Source organism: Coregonus clupeaformis, chromosome 4, assembly GCF_020615455.1.
Source record: "Coregonus clupeaformis isolate EN_2021a chromosome 4, ASM2061545v1, whole genome shotgun sequence".
NCBI lineage: Eukaryota > Metazoa > Chordata > Actinopteri > Salmoniformes > Salmonidae > Coregonus > Coregonus clupeaformis.
In genome coordinates this window covers 10,649,246-10,664,358 of record NC_059195.1, presented here as the reverse complement: position 1 = coordinate 10,664,358, position 15,113 = coordinate 10,649,246, and the positions used below count along the sequence as shown (strand labels likewise).

Genomic DNA, 15,113 nt, shown 5'->3' with positions numbered 1-15,113 from the left:
GATTGTGCCGTTACACAATACATAGCCTACCCATATTACACATGGCAGAAAAACATAAAACAAAACTGATTTAAGACGTCTTTGGTACATAATTGGTCTAGCCTATACTCCAAAATTAAACAAATTTGAGTAATCGCCTTTGAGTGTGGACTGTATTATTATGCATACTGGATGGACTGGTTACCTTATGCTACGCTCCAAAATGTCTATCCATGAGTCTGGGAGAGAACGTCTATAGCCCTAGGCGATGCTGTTGGTTCATTGATTGTGCAGGGCGGCTTACAGTTAGCCTACAATTAGTGAATTTGTATTTGATTTTGAATAGCCTAGTAATGTGATTTATTTTATATTTTCATAATTAATTGGGTGGCACATGACCTTTATCTATACAGAATATCTCACCACCATGCATTTTCATCTCCTCCTCTCTCTCCTTTATTCCTTTCTCGAGCATGCAGAGGGGCTGTCAACAGTTTAGTGAAATATGTTTTGTTGCGAAAACATGTTACTATCGATGTTCCCGAACATATTTCACTTGGTTTCCCAAATTAAGCACTGGGTAGATGCAGGAACAAGGTTGGAGAGCCCAAGGCATACAGAGTTTGGGCAGAATATCACCTGTTGAGCAGCGAGAGCATGCTCCTCAAACAGTGGTTGATGCGTGGAGTTAAATAAGTATTCTTATATTTATTTCTCAGCTGCTCATATTAAGTACATCTTCCGCTATAAAACCGAAGTAGCCTACAAAACGGACCAGTGGGAAAGCGCGCGCCCTCCCTTTTCGCTATTCCCTTTCCCCTGAACCCGGTTCCTGCCCATTTTATAACGGCCAATTCTAAATCGAAACTAACTTTACATATTAGTAAAGACCAGATTAAATTGAGAATAGTCTGATGGGTGAAAATATGATCACTTGATGAGAGAACAGCTGTGCAGCCTGAGGCGAGGAACAGAGTGCAAGCTATATGTTTAGATTTCTAAGACAGTCTAAGGTTTGTATCATTCACAACTAAAGTTGCCAAATAACTCTAAATCTAGCATATAGGACCTGTTTCAAATGATCACTTTTATGCTCAACATAGCCACTTCATATGTGCACTCGCTCCATAATGGGAAAAATATCATTTCTATTTTATTCAGCTAAGTTCAATTATATTCTTCTTACTATAAAACCATATAAATAAAATAATGTCACAGGACTTGTAAGCATATCTTGTCAGCTAAATGAACAAGCCTACAGCCTATGGCATGGAGCATAGCCAGATAACATACAGTAGGCCAACTCATATTCTGTTCTTCTGAAATACATTTTCTTCATATCATAATGTTTCTTTAGACCGGACTAAAATAAATAATGGATGTATTGTGATGGTGCATATGGCTTGTATGCGTGGAGGCCTGGAGATGCTAAACATGTTCATGTTAATTAACGGTCAATTGCCATGAGACTGGCAGTCTTTTGCATGACAATAACTGGCTGACAAAATGTCATGACCGCCACTGCCCTAATTGACCCCAACTCTGGCTGGTGTCCATCTACTTACATCCAGGTAGTCGTCCAGACAGAGCTTGGTGAAGTTGTACTGCAGGTGAACCCTGAAGTTCATGTCCTCTACCGAGTGGACCACGATGTTGATGAACTGCATACATGCCACCTATAGGGACCAACAAGCACAACACCCATCCAGCGATATTTCACTGTACTGATACCGAAACATCCATGTAATATAGTGTGCATCCCAAATTACACTATTCCATGTACTATAAAGAGAGTAGGGTGCCATTTGGGAATAAGTCTTAGTGTGTAAATGAGCATGAGTATGGAAATGATGTGGCTGCATTCGTCATGCTAAATGGGCAGATAAAGGAATTAACTTCAGGTGGCATCCCAAATAGCACTCTAATCCCATTGGGCTCTGGTCAAAAGTAGTGCACCACATAGGGAATAGGGTGACATTTGGGACACACATTCAGTGTTAAATGTACCCAGTGGAGTGCCACAGAATCAGTGCATTCTTGTCACACTGCTAATACTGTCTTAATGGACTTCCTTAAGAACTTGGAGTCAACTGGGTGCGAGATGCCAGCCCTGTCTGACAAATCTGTTTGCTTTCGTGCTCGAGTCAAACGAATGGCACTCTACCAAATGGCTCAGAACGGACTTGTGACTTGTGACACACAAGGCCTACTCAAACACACACGGCATCTGGTTGGCCTCTCATGCACACACGGCAGGCAGGGTCTGGTTATAAAATGTGATTTCAGGATATGATGTAACCTAACAACCGATGGCTAGTCCAGTGGAAATGTTGTGTACCATAAAGTCAATGTTGTTATCCATGTCCTTGAAATGTTCCATCAACTTCTCGAACCTCTGTGTCTCAGCACACACCTGCAAGAAAAATCAATCATTCACTTTTAGTCATGGACTCAAAAGGTGATGAAATGAATCTTTATGTACCACTGTACTTAGAGCATCCAGATATAACGCTTTATGACTTGTTATAAGCATGTATGAGCCTTAATAACGTATTATAACAAGGCTGTTATGTCTCTCTATGCATAACATTTTTCAGTTGTCTCAAACTGGCTGCTATTGAGTCTGAATCATTAAATATGTTTAAGACATTATAAGCGGGTCAAAGCCTACATGTAAATGCTCATCACAAGTCTTACAATGCATCATAACTGCATCATAATGCATTATACATGGATGCTTCAAGTTAAGTGTTACAGGATTTGCAATGCAGCATGTATTACCTTAGCAAGAGAAATGAAATGTTTCCGTCATAATCTCTGCCTTATATAAAACCTAGCCCTGTACCGTCTCCTCACTCCCTCCCATCACTCTTGAATCCTTCCCTGATAAAATATCAAGCAGAGCGCCGGCATGGTGAAACCTCCCCTGGCATAGGGCTGGCTTTGTAACACTCACAACCTATTTTCCCCCTCTGTGATTACCATATATGCAGCACTGAGAGAGAGAGAGAGAGAGAGAGAGAGAGGAGGGAGAGAGAGAGCGAGAGAGAGAGAGAGAGAGAGGGGGAGAGAGAAGAGAGACAGAAGAGAGAGAGAGGGTGGTAGGGGGAAGAGGGAGGCACCTCTGCAGTTCAGACATCGCTTTAAGGCATGGAAGGGGAGACAGACAGACAGAGGAAAGATAAAGAGCCAAGGAAAGGAGGAGGAGGAGGAGGAGAGGGAAGAGAGGAGTGCATATGCACAGACCTCCACACAATGCTCTGTGCCCCAGCCTGCACCCTGCCCCCCACTCCAAACAACCCCCTCTAACCCACAGGGCGGGGAGTCAAGAGCCCCCTAACAACAAGCTTCCCCATAGAGGGAGAGCAATGAGCACCATCTCAACTCAAGCAAGCCAAAATAACACTTGTTTTATATCAGTTGTATTGTAGCATAAAACCCTACAGAAAAGCAGAAAAAGAAAGCGCTGTTTTTATATTACAGTTTATATGACACATACTGCCAACCAATAACGATTGTACAATGTGACCAATAAGATAATCTAATAGTTATTTTTGGAACATTGCCGTTTCAACCACATATATTGTGAAGGGTCGATCGCTATCCATTGACTTTAATAGTGCAGCGGCACACATGGCTATGTCTCTACCTTCTGTTTATGGGGGAGCGGCTCTGAGCTTTAGAGTTGGCTAGTCCACCTCTAATAACAGTGAAATACAATAGAGAGTAATGCTCAATATTTTATTCTGGGTGTAAATATTGCATTAACTGCAGTCAGCCCAATTTTTCCAGAGCCGGCCTGCGAATGGGACTGTTGTACAGAGGGCCACTCCAGACTCCACCTTACTCCCACTCCTTTCTACGGAAGCCCAAATACTCTACACATACAAATGCAGACACACAGGGTCAGGGGGCATATGTATGTATCAAGTGTCTCAGAGTAGTGCTGATCTTGGATCAGTTTTCCCTTCTAGATCATACTGAAGATTGAAGATTACATGGACGGGGGACCTGATCCTGGATCAGCACTCCTACTCTGCGAAACTAGGTTCATACGGCCCCTGATCAGGCTGTATTGCCTGCTGAATCACAAACAAACTGTTTTCTCTGTGGGCCTGAGAGGTCAGTGAACTGCCTTTCCAGCTGAGAGATGCTGAGCAACGTGTCTATAGCCTTTGATATAGGCAGTGCTGCATTCCTAGATGCAATCCTCCACAGGAATTGACCAACCTCGGGTCTGCTGTTGAGAACATTCCTCTACTACAAGACTCACTAAGTGAACTACATGAAATGACACTGTTTAGCATAGTATAATAGCATAGCGCTATCTTCTTGTCTGCGCATCCCCCGCACCATACCTCCTTGAAGTTGTCGAACGCAGAGAGGATGATTTCGTGTCCTCCCCTGACGAGACACACCGCGGCTAGTAACTCCAACACCAGAGCTTTGGTTCTGGGAAAGCAGGAAAAGAAAACAATGATCGGTTAACCTGGTGTGATGCCACTGCCAATGCAAACCCATAGTGATGCCTAACGAAAAGGGGTCGCATCCTTTCTACCACTAGGGCTGTGTCCCAAATGGCACCCTATTCCCTTTCTAGTGCACTACTTTTAACCAGAGCTCCATGGACCCTGGCCAAACGTAGTGCAGTATGAAGGGAATAGGGTGCCATCCAAGGTTACATAACGTTGTCTTATCAGATCATGTTGCTGGATCGAACATGTCAATTCAATAGTATTATATGATAAGCAGGTCTGTTGGTCTAATGCAGGGGATTAAAGGAAAGGTATACAGAGCAGAATGAATCCCTCAGCCGTAATCCCTATGAGTGATGAGGTGGTACCCTGTGTCATGTAAAAATCTTCCCAGCGTGAAATAGTTCCCAATCGTTCTGATTGTGTTGTTATTGTGACGTCATGCTGTACAATTTCTCCCAGTGTGAAAATGTTCCCAGTTCAATAATTCCATGTGCATCTCTTTATCTGGATGGCTGATGTTTCTCTCACACCCTTCCTCGACCTCGAAAAACTGTTCTGTGGGCACGCGCATTTGCTTCACACATCTGTCAATCAATGGTGGCCAGGAGTATTGACACTGACCAATCAGAAGCTTGTTGAGGCGCGAGGTCAGCATATAAACACCCGGACACGCGCGTCAAAGTGCTGAGGGTTGAAGTGAGGAGAGATTTTTTGCGATTGCAAAGGCGCTACAGGAGAGAAACATCAGCCATCCAGATAAAGAGATGCACGTGGAATTATTGACTGGGAACATTTTCCTGTGAGAAATGTTACAACATGACGTCACAATCACAACACAATCAGAACGATTGGGAACTATTTCACACTGGGAAGATTTTTACATGACACCCTGTACCATTAGCTCATTCATTCAAAGTAAACGTATTCTATTATTTTCTATTCTATTCTATTCACGCATGCAAACACAAAGACATACACGCTACGCAGAAACACAAGCTCAGCCAAAAATGTATGCACGCATGACTGTAAGTCGCTTTGGATAAAAGCGTCTGCTAAATGGCATATTATATTATTATTATATTATGATGCAGGCGGATGCAAACAAGCACACACACACACACACACACACACCCACACTTCAATAAACAAAAGCCAGGCGCCTTAATAAAGGGCCCTTCCTGTTGCCTGGTGCTCTGTGCAGCTGCCAGTGGTCCCTGACCTGCCTGACCTGCCTACCTGCCTGACCTGCCTGCCTGCCTCCCTGGATGTCTAGATGGCTGGTTGGCTTGCTGAATGAGTTAGCACTGGATACTGGCTTTACGCACACTTTGGACAGGGTGTTGAAAGAGAATGTGCACTGGCTCTATTAGCAGTTGACAGAGCTGGTGCAGTCATAAGGGGAGGTAGGCCTGTAGTGCTGATCTACGATCAGTTTAGCCTTTTAGATCATAATGAATACGATATTTTTTTGTTGTTGTTGTTGTTATTTAGCAGACGCTCTAATCCAGAGCGATTTACAGGAGCAATTAGGGTTAAGTGCCTTGCTCAAGGGCACACCGACAGATTTTTCACCTAGTTGGCTCAGGGATTAGATATATGGACGGGGTAGCTGATCCTATATCACCGCTACTCCTCGGAGACGCTTGAAAAATAAGCACCCAGAGGAGCTGTTTAGCACCAGGCACCGTGGGCCCATCCAACCCAACGCTTCCATTTTACCTGGGATTCTTATTGTTGAGACTTAGTGCAATTTCATTCACAGCATGCGGGTGGGACATCACCATGTTGAAGCCGTACTGGGTCATCAAAAATAGATGGATCGAGAGAGAGAAGGAGAGAAAAAGAAAGAAAGCTCGTTAATAAACAGGGAGTGACTCCATTTACATAATAAAGGGAAACTTGAGAAATGATCTGTCGCGGAAAACATGGCAGACGACATATTTATTTGGCTGAGGATAGATGAGGGTGTGTGTCTATACTTCAACCCTCCATCTATGGTTGTGTCCCAAATGGCACCCTATATACAGTGCATTCGGAAAGTATTCAGACCGCTTGACTTTTTCCACATTTTGTTATGTTACAGACTTATTCTAAAATTGATTCAATTGTTTTTTTTCCCCCTCATCAATCTACACACAATACCCCTTGGGTATGACGCTACAAGCTTAGCACACCTGTATTTGGGGAGTTTATCCCATTTGTCTCTGCAGATCCTCTCAAACTCTGTCAGGTTGGATGGGGAGCGTCGCTGCACAGCTATTTTCAGGTCTCTCAAGAGATGTTTGATTGGGTTCAAGTCCAGGCTCTGGCTGGACCAATCAAGGACATTCAGAGACTTGTCCCGAAGCCACTCCTGTGTTTAGGGTCGTTGTCCTGTTGGAAGGTGAACCTTCGCCCCAGTCTGAGGTCCTGAGTGCTCTGGAGCAGGTTTTCATCAAGGATCTCTCTGTACTTTGCTCCGTTCATCTTTCCCTCGATCCTGACCAGTCTTCCAGTCCGTGCCGCTGAAAAACATCCCCCCCAGCATGATGCTGCCACCACTATGCTTCACTGTAGGGATGGTGCCAGGTTTCCTCCAGACATGACAGACATGATGCTTGGCATTCAGGCCAAAGAGTTCAATCTTGGTTTCATCAGACCAGAGAATCTTGTTTCTCATTGTCTTTTTTATTTATTTATTTTTATTTCACCTTTATTTAACCAGGTAAGCCAGTTGAGAACAAGTTCTCATTTACAACTGAGAGTCCTTTAGGTGCCTACCATAAAGGCCTGATTGGTGGAGTGCTGCAGAGATGGTTGTCCTTCTGGAAGGTTCTCCCATCTCCACAGAGGAACTCTGGAGTTCTGTCAGAGTGACCATTGGGTTCTTGGTCACTTCCCTGACCAAGGCCCTTCTCCCCCGATTGCTCAGTTTGGCCGGGCGGCTAGTATTGGTGGTTCCAAGCTTCTTCCATTTAAGAATGATGGAGGCCACTGTGTTCTTGGGGACCTTCAATGCTGCAGACATTTTTTGGTACCCTTCTCCAGATCTGTGCCTCGACACAATCTTGTCTCGGAGCTCTATGGACAATTCCTTTGACCTCATGGCTTGGTTTTTGCTCTGACATGCACTGTCAACTGTGGGACCTAATATAGACTGGTGTGTGCCTTTCCAAATCATGTCCAATCAATTGAATTTACCACAGGTGGACTCTAATCAAGTTGTAGAAACATCTCAAGGATGATCATTGGAAACAGGATGCACCTGAGATCAATTTCGAGTCTCATAGCAAAGGATCTGAATACTTACGTAAATAAGGTATTTCAGTTTTTTTTTAAATAAATTAGCAACAAATTCTAAAAACCTGTTTTCGCTTTGTCATTATTGGGTGTGTGTAGATTGATGAGGAAAAAATGTAATTTAATCAATTTTAGAATAAGTCTAACGTAACAAAATGTGGAAAAAGTCAAGGGGTCTGAATACTTTCCGAATGCACTGTAGTGCACTACATATGACGAGAGCTCTATGGGCCCCAATGTTATAGTGCACTACCTTTTACCAGGGCACTATGGGCCCTGGTCAAAAGTAGTGCACTAAATAGGGTATAGGGTGCCATTTAGGAGGTACTCTATGTATTGGGTTAGCATGGGGACTGGAGAGAGAGACTCACCTGGTAGTTCATGATGGCTCGCAGGCACATGATGCAGACGTGAACGTCGTCCTTTTTACAGACCAGTCGGGAGTTCTTTAGAGTTCTCTGGCTTGGCAACGTGTTGCAACTGAAACATACGGATACAGGAGAGTTTTCACAGTAAGCACCTTTAGTCTGAATCAATACAAACAAAGACACACAGTAAACAAGAAAACAGATGTAATCTGTGAACTGTAGAAATTAAACTCGGTACAAGGACACACAGAGTTGTGTAATCTACTGCCTTACTCAGAGGGCAAAGGGGAGCCTGTGTGATTGTTTTAATTGAACTATCCCGCACAAAGATATCACTTACAGCTAGTACAATGGCAGCAAGTCATTTGCATGCATGGCGGTGATCATGCCGGCTTTGTGAAGATAAAACGGCAAAGAGTGGATGGAGCCTTTCCCGCTGACACCTTTCTCACAATGAAAGGAGAGTGCTTGAGTAGCACACCGGCCGCTGAGAGTGGGTGTGGGTGTGTGTGTGCGTGCATGTATGTGTGTGTGTGTGTTACTGAAGCTCAGTCCAGCCAGGGACATAAAACTTGAGATATTTTCAGCGCTGTCACAAGGCTCTAACTACTAGCCATGGTTTTGGGAAAAGGTTCCTTGAGGCTACCGATGCACACAAACACTGATTTATGTTAGCACTGATGCCTTAGGGCCAGTCTTCAGTCACGGCATTGGCAAAAATGTGTTGTCTAAACAATCTAGTAAACCACAGTCGACGATTGGTCTTCATGGTCTGGCACTTCTCACTGATTACATGAATGTGAGCTATTGAGCAACCAGTTATGACGTCTGCGTGTAGTAAATGTAAAATAGCGAAACAATATGTGGGTGTATACGTAACTTTGTTTGTCTTTGTGTGTGTGTGTGTGTGTGTGTGCGTGCGTGTGTGTGTGTGTGTGTGTGTGTGTGCGTGTGTGTGTGTGTGTGTGTGCGTGTGACTTTGTTCTATTTAGGTGCATGTGGCAAAAAAACAAGTGTCCTCAAATAAATGAGCTCGCTTCACGAGACGGTGACAGAATTGGAACGCTGCCTCACACGCAGCCTCACAGCAGCAGGCGACGGCGGCGTTCTTCAAGAACTAAGCTTTTGTCTTCTTTCCCCTCATTACACAAAAATACCTCCAGCCTTCAGCCTGAGACCAGGCAGCGGGAACAATTGGTAGAGTAACACATTTTGGGGAAAGAATCTATATCCCGAACATAGTGCACTATCTTTTACAGTGAGGGAAAAAAGTATTTGATCCCCTGCTGATTTTGTACGTTTGCCCACGGACAAAGACATGATCAGTCTATCATTTTAATGGTAGGTTTATTTGAACAGTGAGAGACAGAATAACAACAACAAAATCCAGAAAAACGCATGTCAAAAATGTTATAAATTGATTTGCATTTTAATGAGGGAAATAAGTATTTGACCCCTCTGCAAAACATGACTTAGTACTTGGTGGCAAAACCTTTGTTGGCAATCACAGAGGTCAGACGTTTCTTGTAGTTGGCCACCAGGTTTGCACACATCTCAGGAGGGTATTTGTTCCACTCCTCTTGTGCTTTCTTGAGCAGGGGGACCTTGCGGGCGCTGCAGGATTTCAGTCCTTCACGGCGTAGTGTGTTACCAATTGTTTTCTTGGTGACTATGGTCCCAGCTGCCTCGAGATCATTGACAAGATCCCCCCGTGTAGTTCTGGACTGATTCCTCACCGTTCTCATGATCATTGCAACTCCACGAGGTGAGATCTTGCATGAAGCCCCAGGCCGAGGGAGATTGACAGTTATTTTGTGTTTCTTCCATTTGCGAATAATCGCACCAACTGTTGTCACCTTCTCACCAAGCTGCTTGGCGATGGTCTTGTAGCCCATTCCAGCCTTGTGTAGGTCTTGGAGAGCTCTTTGGTCTTGGCCATGGTGGAGAGTTTGGAATCTGATTGATTGATTGCTTCTGTGGACAGGTGTCTTTTATACAGGTAACAAACTGAGATTATCTCAGCTAGTTACCTGTATAAAAGACACCTGGGAGCCAGAAATCTTTCTGATTGAGAGGGGGTCAAATACGTATTTCCCTCATTAAAATGCAAATCATTTTTGACATGCGTTTTTCTGGATTTTTTTGTTGTTATTCTGTCTGTCTCTCACTGTTCAAATAAACCTACCATTAAAATTATAGACTGATCATTTCTTTGTTAGTGGGCAAACGTACAAAATCAGCAGGGGATCAAATACTTTTTTCCCTCACTGTACCAGGGCTCTGGTCAAATGTAGTGCACTACATAGGGAATAGGGTGCCATTTGGGATGCTTTCAGTGACTTGAGAGTACATTGTCTCTTAATCATACAGATGAAATGATGTGTGATGACATGACTATGAGTAAAACGAGACAGTCATTCACCCTGTTGCAATGTAGGCATGGTAGGCTTGCTTTGACAGGCCTGGTAGTGGTGTACCAACTTACACCCAATTAAAGTTCCCCAAAGGCTTCGAGCTATGTTTTCATGGATGTTATTTCAACACTACAGCTACCTAGTCTAAGGCTGAGTCCCAAATGGCAGCCTATTCCTTGTATAGTGTACTACTTTTGACCAGGGCCAAGTAGTACACTATATAGGGCCTTCAAACTCAACTCTGGACCTCAAAGCCAGTTCCACTGCATTTTTTCATTGTTCCCCTCTAAACAGGGACTGATTTAGACCTGGGACACCAGGTGTGTGCAATTAATTTAAGGTAGAACAGATAACCAGTAGGTTCCGGACCTCGTAGGGTAAGAGTTGAATACCCCTGATATAGGGAATAGGGTGCCATTTGGGACACACATATACTCTAAATCACATCTCACTACAGTACAACAACACATTGACAAACACAACCATAAACTACAGTAGGCTAGCCTAAATATTTCTAGGGAGCTCTGGGGAAAAACAGAAGACATACCATCGTCCTTGAGAACACTTTGGGCATTTCAAAGAGCTTGGTGTCCTTCAAGTGTGCAGTAAGGTTTTAAGAAAAATACATAGAATTCTTAATATGACATCAGAAAAGTGACAACAATGATTGACTTGGAAGGGGTGAAATTGTTAAAACGAGGCTAAGTTTCTGTATGTTGGAAATATGAATAAATACTAATAACGCTAGTGTTAATTACCTTGACTTGTCAGTCTTTGTTAGGAGGTAACTAAATAATGATAGTACAGATTACAGAATTGTTTCTTATACATCCAAAGTACAGAAGGGTTTGGTTTATAGCCAGTTACTAATTGAACCACTAGCAATATACAGAGGGGGGCAGAAACAATGCCAGTACAAACAGCCATTTGCTCTAAATGGGAACCAAAATGAAATTTCTACAGTAAGCACAATAGAGGTAGTAGCAGCAGGACAAATAGGCCTAACTCCCCCCTCCCTCCCCTTCACACACTGGGCCACAGCTTGGTATGGAAGCAGGTAGGGTGTGTGTGTGTGTGTGTGGGTGGGTGTGTGTTAGGGTTTCTGGTAGCCGGTAAATGGCCGATATTTTTTTCAAAAGCCGATAAATAAAATATTTGTTGGCCAAATTGTCCGGGAGAAAAAAGAAATCCATTGCAAAATAATGCTTTTTATTCATTGATGGAAATACCAGTTCATGTGCTCCAACATCAAAGGCAAATATACTTAATAGGCTAATAAATCCACAAGCTGCTTGGAAATTAGTGTCGGGTGTGTTTCTATTTTAACTCACTTTAAAGACGCAATGTCCTGACAAGGGACTTCATCTAAGTGTACCCCGACTGGGCAGCATTGGCGAAGATTGCGTTGATTATCCCCGTTTCCAGTGTGACTGCCGAGAGGGGATTCTTTCTCCAAAACAGAGTAAAGACAGCCTCATGATCACGCCTTCTTAAGGACAAAGTAATGAGGCTGATGTGCATCAAGCTGCTCCAAGGAGTTGGACAGTTTTGACTTCCCAACAGCAGCAGCTGACTTTGAGCAGGCCAAGGTCCACCGCAAACGCAAGTAAATTAGAGGCAAATGATTGTGTTGGTCAGGCCAAGTCCTGGCAGTTCTGCTGCCGCCCTAGGCAAGATCAACATATGCCGCCACTGTGTCATGTATAGTATAAAGATTTGGAATGGATTGATATAGAGCAGGGTTATTCAACAAAATTTAAAAAAGGTCCAGTTAGAGAAAATGTTTTGAAGCAAAGGTCCAGAAGATCATAATGTCTAACAATTTAGTGGTATATATATTTAAGTAGCCTAGTAGTTCTGAATGTAATCAATAACTGACCGTCTAATCAAATTAATTCAGTACAATTCAAAAACTTGTTGACAATATTTATTATCACGAAACATAGAACTGAACATTAGGGTTGTCCTCGACTAAAGAAATTCTTAGTCGACTAACACTTATATGAGTTTGTCGACTAATCGATTAGTTGATTTAATCGACAGAGCTGTGCAAGACTAGAAAAGCGCAATATAAATGTAGTTAATTAACCATCTGTAAAACTGAGTTTCTCCGAAATTAATCCTGCAAAAGCACCACTTTAAGAACTCTCGTGTTCACCAGAAATGTTCTCATAAGTTACTTGGAAATGAGTAATTAAGCATGAATAAGCATAAAAAATGACTTATCGACTAAAGAAATCTTAGTCGACTAAGACCAAAACGACCGATTAGTCGACTAATCGACTAAGAGGGGCAGCCCTACTGAACATATATGTATGACTGTAGATATGTACAATGTGCTCTCATTAATTAACTAAATAAAACTAGGGCTGCATGTCAAAATAAGAGAAAATAAATAAAATGTGAAAATTGTGCATTTTCAAAAAAAGTGCTTAACTTCAGAAAAATAATATAAAGGGAGGAAAAGTTTGAATTTCCCCTTTTCTGTTTCACATCTTGACTCAACAGTCTCAACCAATTTTACAAATAATAAATCTCAACAGATCTTAACAATTGAACAGTTTTAGAGTATCACTTTCTTCCCCTCATATCCCACTCCACCATGTTTTTGCTCAGTGAGAGAATTGAGCTTTAGCCTGTCTTGCCAGAATTTTAAACCTGGGCTTGAATGGAGTCAGGGCCATTCTCATACACATGTGAAGGTGCTCATTGGTGAGCCTGGAACGATATTTAGTTTTAATTATGTTCATTGTGGAGAAAGCTGCCTCGCAGTTGTATGTGGAGCCAAACATGGTCAAGATGTATAGGGCTACTTTCCTCAGACCCGGGAAAGCAGTCTCAGGGACCATTTGGAACCAGAAAGTGGAAGGGTCAGTTCTTACAAACTGCTCTTTCAGGGCCACATCTGCTTGGAGATCAACCAATTGCATCTGGAGAGACCCAGCATTTACCCATTTAAAGTGCTGTGTGACTTCCTTTGAGAACCCCCTGACATCTGTGATCAGAAATGGGTTCTGAATGAACATGGTGAGCTGCTCTCCAAAGCTGAAGCTGTCAAAACGGTTGCTGAAGTTTACAATCAGCTTATCAATAAAATCAACAAAAGAAGACAAATCTCTCTGTCCCTGAACCTGTTCCTGCACTGCTGGGAAGTGTACACAGTCTCCCTGCAGGTCTTCCTTGAACACTTCAAGTTTCCTCTGAAAGGAGCGAACAGCTGTCATCAGTTCACAAATTGAATTGTCCTTGCCCTGTAGCCTCAAATTCAGTTCATTCAGATGTGACGTGATGTCAACCAAAAAGGCCACATTATCTATCCATTTCTCATTTTCTAAAAAGAGAGAAAACTGTGTTGCCTTCTGACTGCTTAGCTCTGCCAAAAAAGATGCTAATTCCCTCCTGATGGACCAAAAGCGCTCTAGCACCCTGCCTTTGCTGAGCCATCTCACATTGTTGTGCAGCAAAAGATCATCAGCATTGGCATCAACTTCTCTGAGGAATTCCCTAAGCATGCGATGCTGGTAGGAAGAGGATGCCCTGAGAAAATTTATCATTTTCATCATTGTATTCATCACCTCAGCATGCTCATCTGACAGGGAGGCACAGAGGACAGAATGATGAATGATGCAATGGTAAGATAAAAGCTCAGGATTGTCCCCTTTCAGTCTTGCTACAGCTCCTTTTTCTTTCCCTATCATAGAAGGGGCTCCATCTGTGGTTATTGAAACCACTTGTTTTGGCTCTATTCCTCTTTTTGTTAACATCTCCTTAATGGCCAGGTAGATATCCTCTCCTCTTGTACTGGTCTGAAGGGGAGTGACACCTAACATGTCTTCACAGAATGTTTTCTGGGCTGTGTTGAAAAACCTGGCAAACACTAACAGCTGAGCATTGTCACATATGTCAGTGGACTCATCCACAGCTAAGCCTACACATGGTGCCTTATGCATGGCTTCATCTAGCTGGGTTAGCACATCCTGAGTTAATATTTCACTTTTCTTTGTGGCAGATGATGCTGACATGGGAATTTGGTTTATTTTATCACAAAGCTCATTTTTTGTTTTCCCTCAAGTAGTGTTTCAGCTACTGCACTCATGCATTCTTTGACAACCCCTCCATCTGTAAATGGCTTTTTGTGTTTACCCAAAATCCAAGAAACTCTGAGGGAACACTCAAGAGCACGTTGTTGGGCAGTGAATGTGTTGCTCAGGATCCTGGTGGAGTCTGTCCATTCTGGATTAAATGCTCTGTTTTCATTGTCCACTTTTTCTTTTTTTGGAGAGTGCCATTTGTTCCTTATTTTCTCTAACTGTTACCCTTTTTCTGCCTCACTCGTCTGTTTCGCTCCCTTTCTCCGTCTCACTCATATTTTCGTCAACTTTCTCCGTCTCACTCGTATTTTCCTCAGCTTTCTCCGGCACACTCGTCTGTATCTCTCCCTTTCTCCGTCTCATTCGTCTGTTTCTCACTCGTCTGTTTCGTTCCCTTTCTCCGTCTCATTCGTCTGTTTTCGCTCCCTTTGTTTTCTACATATATCGCTATCTTTTTAATCCGACTTTCTTTTCCTTGGTAACTTGCCTCTAAAACTCTCATCT

At 42.9% G+C, this 15,113-nt stretch overlaps 1 protein-coding gene across 3 annotated transcripts in view; it reads right to left on the bottom strand.

Moving 5' to 3' along the window:
* The window catches only part of LOC121551695 (formin-like protein 2), a 109,369-nt gene that overhangs the window by 24,891 nt on the left and 69,365 nt on the right, over positions 1–15,113 (bottom strand). For all 3 annotated transcript variants that reach the window (XM_045210069.1, XM_045210072.1, XM_045210071.1), the window contains exons 7-11: positions 8,108–8,216; positions 6,177–6,253; positions 4,338–4,431; positions 2,318–2,392; positions 1,545–1,655 (exon numbers count right to left, since the gene is read on the bottom strand). In XM_045210069.1, the coding sequence (XP_045066004.1) occupies positions 1,545–1,655; positions 2,318–2,392; positions 4,338–4,431; positions 6,177–6,253; positions 8,108–8,216 (466 nt within the window). The remainder of the gene's footprint in view (positions 1–1,544; positions 1,656–2,317; positions 2,393–4,337; positions 4,432–6,176; positions 6,254–8,107; positions 8,217–15,113) is intronic.